The following is an 8665-nucleotide window of genomic DNA, read 5'->3' as shown; positions in this document are numbered from 1 at the left end:
TAATCCTATCTCTATATAAATGAAATAGATGAAATAAATGAAAGTTCTACCTCTTCCGGCCCTTTGAAGACTGTAAACTAAAGGTTATTGTAGTCATGCACAAGATGTAGAATTTGTTCGAAGTCGAAAAAGAATATAGCCATGCTCTGAGCAGCTTATGTATGTTCTGTTTTCTCTGATGTAACATGTGTTTATGTCAATCTATTATGTATCATTATAATGTGCCACCAACAAATATTATGTCTTCGAGTCACATCTATTCTTTGTCATATGGATATCGAGATTATTCCATTTATCAAATAGTCAAAAAAATACCAAGTGCAAAACCATGTTATTTAGCTACTTGACAACATAGTCCACATGCTTTCACGCTTTCCAGAATAGGCGCACCCCTTATACTAATGGACCAATGAACCTAAGACTAGTACCAGCAATAACATATGTTTATTCTCGCATGTCTACTATTACTTCACCACGGACGTGTGAGTACGCGCGCAACGATACTAGTATATTAACAATGCACATTTGATTCGGATTGGGATTGGCGGGGTGATATGACGATGACAGAGCGTGCAATCTGAAACCTCCGACCGCTCTCACAGAGCACTGGCACGGTAACAGTCAACGTTTGATGAACAGTAATGGGGTTTTATAAACAGTACGGATCCGGTGAACAGTACGTGTTCCGCAAACAATAACGGGTGTCGGCGAACAGTAACGTGTTCGAACAATACTACACCGGTAACAGTACGGATCCGGTGAACAGTACGTGGTCCGCAAACAATAACGGGTGTCGGCGAACAGTAACGGGTTTTCGAACAATACTACACCGTTACGAACAGTACCACCCTGTATATATTTTTTTCCAAACACAGTATAAACCTTTTTTCACCCCTCCCGCGCAAAGCGCGGGTCTCCCTGCTAGTAATAAAGATTTTGTTGTGTTATTCTCGTGACCGCCTTATTCTACTTGTTTTTTAGGTGTGTATGTATATATGTATATGTATATAATATAATAGAAGGGAGGTAAATTGAACAGTTGCGAGGTTAAACGGAGTTTTTGGCTTGAAAACCTCGACCGATCTCTCTCCCGAGTCCACTCCAAGCCTTTTCCTCCGCCTTCTCGCGATGGCGCCGCCGCGCCGCGCTCAGCTCCTCCTCGCCGCTCTCCTCTTCCTCTCCCTCTCCCTTGCCGCCGCCGCCGCCTTCCAGTCCGAGGAGCTCCTCCTCAACGACGACGACGAGTTCGAGGGCGTCGGCGCCCGCCCCTCCGCACCCTCCCCGCCGGCGGCCCCGGCGGTCTCCTCCTCCCGCCGCAGATCCGCGGACGCGCCGTTGCCCGGGGCAGGCGAGTCCAACGCGGTGCAGTTCACGCTCGAGCACGACCTTGGCGGCGGCAAGGGCTTCGTCCCAGCTGGAACCTTCTCGGCCCGCCTCAAGACCCTCGCCCACGGCACGCAGGTGGGTCCCGGTCTCTCTTTGGTTGCTATCTCGGTTGTTTGGTTGGTTCGCCTATATGGTTGGCCTGCTTACGCTCTGATCAATGGATCTGGGATGGCTAGCTCTTAGCTAGTTCTGGATCGTGATTTCAGCGGCCTTATAATTATGTAGATGTTCTGCTCCTGTTAGCTTGGTGGAGCTGTTTGTCGGGAGAGGTAGTGAATCATTTGCTTTGGATTTTTATGAGAAGTTTGAGTCGAGAATTGGATTTTATGATGGTGTATGTGTCCTACTGAATTATAACTGGATGTTGTTTCCTAGCAGTACTCTCGGCTGCTTACATCGTGTTTGGTCAGTGGAATGTCTCCATCTAGAATTATCTGATCTAGAAACCGAAACTCCTTGAGCTGTTTGGTTTGCGTCATGGGTTCATGTCGTCTGTCACCTTGTAGTACTCCTGTGATAGTGATTTCGCAGGATGTGAGTTCATTCTGCAAAAAACACTGGACCGACCCATTCTGATTAAACTCATGCCGCATGAGCCAAATCTGCAAACCAAACACACTGTTAGTTAGACCTTTCCCGGTACTGGAGTACTTCTGTTGTTCTGTTGGTAAGAAAAAGACCAAGACTGACTTTTTGGGCTTGGTGTGTTATAGTATATAGTATAAACAACCATTTAAACTGTACACCAGTTATTAAGTGTTAGTGCAGGGCTGCTGTTGAGGGTACTACCCGTTTCATGCTTGTTTTATTCACTTATGGACTAAAATTGTGAAATCGCAGTATTCTCCTGATTGTTCTGCATTTGGATGGTCACTTGCTTCTTATGTGGCCTTTCAGGCTGCATGACCTTACATTTACAAATACCTAACATATATCCATTGCCTTGAAGAGCAACCAAGATATTTCTGACTATTAAAAAAAGACAATAATTAAAGAGCGCTAATATCGTATATCATGCTGCCTCCAAATCATAAATCACAAGTATATCCCGTGAAGCATACAAAATTTGTGGTTAATAACTAGGAGCATGGGCCTGAGGTTGTTTAGCTTGGAAATTACTTAGCATTCTCTCATTTAGACAAATGACATTTCCCTACCATTAGGAAGCTGCTTTATATGTGGATAACTGAGTTGGTTTTTCGTTATAAGGAGAGTATCCCAGGGGCAGAAATATTTGACATTAAATTAAAGACAGTAAATTGGCGTGTTAATAAGGAAATAAAGTCTTGAAACATTAGGCTGTCACCTGACTTCTCTTTTCTGTACTTATTTTCAAAACTATGTTCAATGTCTTTGTTTATCTTACATATTGCGGAATTTATTAGGTGGGAACATTGAAAACATCATCCCCTTTTTGAATCATATGTTTCAAGATCTACAAGAATAACAATTACAATGGACACGGGGGCTGGGCATACAACAGATTTTTGGTGTGGGCTGTTGAATCACCATTAACTAAGTCTGCATTTTTACCCTGTAACTCATCAAATTACAGCAGCAGCTTCTGCCTACATATATACTTAATTTTATATATGTCAGAAATAAACTCGGAACAGAATTATCCTGATGATACCTTGTATTTAATCATGGTCCTAGCACATCACAACCTTTTGCATGTATGAAAAATATTTCATACGCATTAACTTCCATGTCTGTTCCTGTTAAGCACATGATATCCAATTTTAAATATCTTCTAGTTGTTTATCATTTTGTTACAATAATGTATACTCTATGCGAAGGGCGGGCCTGGTGCAAGCGGTAGAGTCTTACCGCCTGTGACCGGAAGGTCCCGGGTTCGAGTCGCGGTCTCCTCGCATTGCACAGGCGAGGGTAAGGCTTGCCACTGACACCCTTCCCCAGACCCCGCACAGAGCGGGAGCTCTCTGCACTGGGTACGTGTATACTCTATGCCTTGTAGTTGTAGTACTTTAGAGGGGGATAGTACACGGGATTGCAAGCTGTTATGAACCGAATACAATTAAAATCTGATCTGTCCAAAACCTTCGTGGAATCATTCCTTCTCGTTTTAGCTCATATTTGCACAAGGCCTATTATTACACTACTTTTTGTGCTTCATTATTTTGTACTTTGATGTCTGCCCCAATTTTCAAATGGCCCAAAATCACAGCAGCTTATCTAGAAGCTTTCAACAGTGGTTTATTTAAATTGAACTGTATTGCACAAAAGTCAAAATGTAAAATAGAATGTGTATTCCTAACTGGGCGTTGGCAATATGATTTCACAAAGTTTAGGAGCAAGCCATAACCTGCCTTTGCAAAATGCAACGTGCATTTATTAGGCTTGAAACTTCGGCGATCCTACATTCTGTACATCATTTTGCTGTAGATTGTTTTTTTTGTGTACTTTATTCACCATATATGATAAGATTTATTGTGAATTATGTGCTTCCAATTTATATTGTGAATTATGTGCTTCCAATTTATACTTACTTTCAATCGTGATACTTCACTTAGTGCATCTTTGATCTCTATGTACTTTTGGTTATGTTAGCTAGTGTTCCAATTTGATCACTTTCGTTGGTGAATAATCAACCACCTATGCTCACTGTAGATTTGAGCTAAGAGAGCTAAATTTCTTATTTGACTTATGTTCATGGATTTGTTAGATATCTAGTTTCTCACTTCAACAGTAAATGCTGTAAATGCAAGCGAGGAAAACTATTTCCCTAACTGTACTATTCTTATGGATCAGACCCTCACTAAGCTTCGCTTTACAAGGAATGATTTAACTGAGGATGATAAAGTGGCATTCAAAGTAACTTCTTGTTCACCACAGTTTTTACCCTGATTTCCTTGACGACTTATTTTTTTCAACTAATTTGGTGCTTATGCATTTGTTTGTCACTGAAGAAACTGCTTCAGGAAGATGGCTTTTATACAATTAGGTTGCCATCTAATGTGTTGGACACCACAAAGAAACATAATGTTGTTTCTTCAATCAAAGCTGTAAGTTGACTACAGAGTTCATCAGTGTGTTTCTCTTTACTATGATCATAAAATAAGCTCAATACTCCAATTATCTGTTCTTCAAATCATTGTAGCAACTGAAACCTGTAAAATAAGGTATGTTTAAAAAGTGTCCCCAAAGCACTGTCCTTTTGTTTAGCACCTAGCGTGTACATTTTTTGTGGAACGATCAATAAATAAAGCAATTAAATGAGTTATAAGAAAAAACCACTGCTTGATGTATTGCAAAAACTGTGATGTTATCTTATTATTAGAACTATTGATTTATTTGTCTGATTCTAGAGTTATCCTTTTCAGTTCCTTAACTGTCTTGACTTTCTTATGTTTCTTAGAGATGCATTCCACGTGACAGTTTGGATGAACACATTGTTATCCACATGGTAACTTTCTCCATTTCATTATTTCTATTCATATATCTTCCTCTTTAAAGAGTTGTTTATAATGATGGAAAATTTTGGGATAGCCCAGAAACTTTCTGTATGTAATAACATCAGTTGATGCATTTAGCCAACTGTATTTTGTTTTACATTAGCACCGCCCAAATCTCCAGTATTGATAGAGCAGAAGGTGCACGTTGCGCTCATTTTTTCTAGCACCTGTACTGATAACATAGCATGTTGATTACATGGAGTTTCTATACATTTTGTCTATCCTTGTCATCTTTTCCAAGCAGCTACTTGGAAAAAATGTTATTTTTTTCATACTGCAGCCATTTTGATAACATAGTATGTCGATTACATGAAGCTTCTAAACATTTTCTCTATCCTTGTCATCGATTCCAAGTAGCTTCATGGAAAAAATGTTATTTTTTCATACGGCAGCCATTTTGGAGAATTGCATTCCATTAGCTTTGTAGAATACCGATAGAAGTTTCCTTGGTGTTGCAATTCACATTATACTTTGCTATTGCCTTATTTGCAGGATGGTGTAAATATTTTGGCAGTCAATTATGGCTCTGTTGGTGGATGCCAATACCCTAGGCCAATGAAATTGGTTAGTTTCTATCAGGATTTATATTATGATTTATGAGTGTTCAATGTAATTAATGATTGGTAGAAGGATGGATCCTGATAACTTGTAGCCTTTTGACATTTAAATATCCTGAAATTAGTAATGTTCACATTATAGATTGCCCTGCAATCCCATATTTCTCCCTCATGGCAAAAAAAAAAAAAAAACGTTAAGAAACATGTTATCTGCACTGGTTATTTGTTATTGATAGAGGTATTTGCTTTGTTAATTAGTAGGGCTGGTTTAAATGATTGTTTCGAAATTACTTTGATGAAATAATTCAATTTTGAATGAATGTCAACTGTGATTTGGTTTGGCTCTGCATATTATATTGCTGGAAATGGGTTAATTTAAGTTGACATTGATTAGTTAATTTTGATTGAAGCACGTTGAAATGCTTATGGGTTGTACAACTATTAATGTGCTAACAAATTTCTCACTGTTGAGAGTTGTTCAATCTTTCACCAAACTGTGCTATATTACAACTAGCACCTCTACTGTAGCACTTTTTTTGATCTACTCTGGTGCATTCATTGGTGATTAACAGTTTTCAAGTTTATGGTGACATATTGGCATGTTTAAATTTTTGTTGCAGCCATCAAAATGGACATTCAGCTCTTACACTATCCTAAAGACTGCTGAACAGGCACCAAGGTAAATTACTACTTTCTTGAGATTACAAAAATATTAAATAACTAGATTATTATAAAGCTGGTAATTTGTTTTAATAATAGAAATAGTTTGAATTAAGAAGTCTCTTTAAGGGCATGCACAATAGATGCTTAAAGAGGGATAATGATGAAACACATTACTGGAATCTCAGCATCTAATTTAAGGGCATGCACAAGGCAATAGATGCTTAAATAAAGAGAGATAATGATGAAGCACCACTACAAGAATCTGCGCATCCAATGGGAAAAACAATTTTATTTGTGCTTAGACAAGACCAATGTTTTCATGGCCTCCCCTAATAACAGATCCTCGGTGTCCCTGTTGCCATGCCAAAATAAGCGGGCAGGATGGATTGAAGGAGGGAAAAGATAGGAAGAACCAGAGGGAGATCAACCATCAAGGACAAGCAGCCACTGCATGTAGTCATGCACCATCCTTCCTCCCACCTTATTCTTTCCTCTTTTTGTCTTCCACCACTTGGCTCGCCTTATAATCACTTTGGCGGGGTGGGTCACCTTGCATCGCCTTTACCACCTTAAGAACACTGGACAAGACAAGTCTATATAAGCTCCCACATGCCTCAGTGCTAATCATAGTTGAAATGCTAAACTTCCAGCACTAATCACAGTAGGAGCACCTCACTAATTGTTCCTGTGTATGGCTTGGTCTGGGCGTCAAACACATCGTCATGCTACTATTCTTTTGCGAGAACATCCACCGAGTTCCACAATGGCAAAAATTGGGAGGATCCATGTGCATGACCTAACAGATCTATCCATACTGGAACAATCTCAAAGAAGTTTCCAAATTCTTACAAATTTTTGTGCTTGCAGAACCCCATCATTTGCAGATCAGTTAATAGAAGCTGACAATGGTCTTGGCGAAGTAATGAAACCACCTGAGAAATCTTTCTGGGCTAAATATGTGAGTAACTGCACTAATTATCTTCTGTACTCAGTTCAATATCTTCGTGTTTGTGTGTGTGTGTGTGTATGTTTCTACGTTTTCCTTTAGTCTGACTTGTTTGTTTTGCAGTGGATGTACATCATTCCGCTTGGTCTTATTGTCATGAATGCTGTTACGGCAGCTGCCAACATACCAGAGGAAGCTGCAGGCCAGGGCCAACCTGGAGCACAACGGGCACCTGCTGCTGCTGCTGCTGCTGGGAGGAGGAGATGATGGCTACCTCTATGTTTTTCCATACCGTAGGTATTATCATTCGTTTAACTATCTTCACATTGTGTCAATATTAACTTGACTGCATCATCTGTGGTACTGCATGATGATGCCATCTTATGCTTGTGTTGAAACACGAAGCGTATCCAATATGTATTGATGTGGTTCCTATACATCTATAGCCATTTTTGGAGACCATGAACTCTAGGACCTCAAGCCTGTCCACACATCATTTGCAGTGATGACTTCATACTTGATGCTGTAGCAAAAACATTTTTTAATTTCAGCTGTTGAATTTTCTGCTGATAATTCATGCTTTCGTTCCTTGTTCATGCTGAGAATTTGTTCTTTGTTTTAGTAAATAAATTATTAGTTCTTGGAATGATGTGCTTGCTTCTAGCTTCTATCTAATTTGAAGCCTTGTGACTTTCAGATTCATGGGCAGAACAACTGGAGCTGTACTTACACGACTCAGACAATAGTGCGCTGATGGGGCTTTCTTTCTTTTCCCCGGCTGTATTGAGCTGCTCTGTTTGTAGCACAATCACCTTCAATGGTGTGGTTAAACACATTTGTTGTTGAGAAACTGCAATCAATCTTTAACACAGTTCGAATTGTATGTTTTGATATCAAGTAGTTTGATATATGAAATTTGAATGCTGGATGCATTGTTAGATCACCGTTATTTTGTAATAACGTTAGTTGTTTCTGTGGCCAATATTCATGTTGCTCGAAAACACAAAAGCTGCTAAAGACGGACATCAGAGTGGCTTTACTTGCACAGGTAAAAACTAGATTCAGCTGTTTCTCGCGAAGTTGTTTGGTAGGGTTTTAGCTCGAGCTGTGTGAGATGCTGAAGCTACTCAGCAGTCATGCCAAAAGGCCCTTAAAGCTTTCACCACACAGGTGCCTTCCAAACAGTTACTTCAGTAGTAGGCCAAGACGAAAAACTTCAAGAGGTTTTGGATGTGCAATTCATGGTTGATTTATGAATATACGCAAGGCACTGGATTGGTTCACCTTTGGGGGTTATATTTTATATCCATTACCCCTTAATTTAGATGCCAGGTAGGAGTATAAGGCTTTGTTCGGATGTTCCTCTCACTGTCACTGAGGGGATGGAGGGGTTTCACTTGTACGGGATTTAAGAAGATAAGATGATTTAAAATATTTAATTTCATATTACTAGGTTCAGCACCCATTCACCCATGGTTCCATTTTTTTAGCATTGATGCCAACTCCTTTCTCACTATGGCTTCTAATTAGCACCAATACATATACATGCTGAGCAATCATCAAATTAAGACGATTTCTCAACAAGGACAAACCACAATGAAAACTTTCATAGTTAATGACAGTTGACCAACAATATC

General features: G+C 39.6%; 1 protein-coding gene across 2 annotated transcripts; it reads left to right on the top strand.

Annotated features, from left to right (window-relative positions):
• The first annotated feature begins 1048 nt into the window (after nucleotides 1–1048).
• LOC136483787 (uncharacterized) lies at nucleotides 1049–7966 on the top strand. Of its 2 annotated transcripts, none has more exons than XM_066480951.1 (9): nucleotides 1049–1461; nucleotides 4159–4221; nucleotides 4317–4412; nucleotides 4766–4813; nucleotides 5355–5426; nucleotides 6040–6098; nucleotides 6950–7040; nucleotides 7152–7321; nucleotides 7726–7966. In XM_066480951.1, exons 1-8 carry the CDS (start codon nucleotides 1129–1131, stop codon nucleotides 7293–7295), a joined length of 906 nt encoding a protein of 301 aa, XP_066337048.1. In that variant the 5' UTR covers nucleotides 1049–1128; the 3' UTR covers nucleotides 7296–7321; nucleotides 7726–7966. The 2 variants fall into 2 exon arrangements, with proteins under 2 accessions (XP_066337048.1, XP_066337046.1); XM_066480949.1 differs by having other exon boundaries at nucleotides 1050–1461; nucleotides 7152–7325.
• The last annotated feature ends 699 nt before the right edge of the window (nucleotides 7967–8665 follow it).

This window comes from Miscanthus floridulus, chromosome 9, assembly GCF_019320115.1.
Source record: "Miscanthus floridulus cultivar M001 chromosome 9, ASM1932011v1, whole genome shotgun sequence".
Classification (NCBI taxonomy): Eukaryota; Viridiplantae; Streptophyta; class Magnoliopsida; order Poales; family Poaceae; genus Miscanthus; species Miscanthus floridulus.
Note: the sequence above shows the minus strand (reverse complement) of the source record. Positions and strands in the feature narration are given on the sequence as shown.

Excerpts from the sequence above, each read along its gene's own strand:
- LOC136483787 (XM_066480951.1), top strand. The coding sequence starts at position 1,129 with ATGGCGCCGCCGCGCCGCGCTCAGCTCCTCCTCGCCGCTCTCCTCTTC. Across the intron at positions 4,413-4,765 it reads TTGTTTCTTCAATCAAAGCT|AGATGCATTCCACGTGACAG; the intron begins GTAAGTTGACTA and ends TATGTTTCTTAG. Across the intron at positions 5,427-6,039 it reads ACCCTAGGCCAATGAAATTG|CCATCAAAATGGACATTCAG; the intron begins GTTAGTTTCTAT and ends TTTTTGTTGCAG.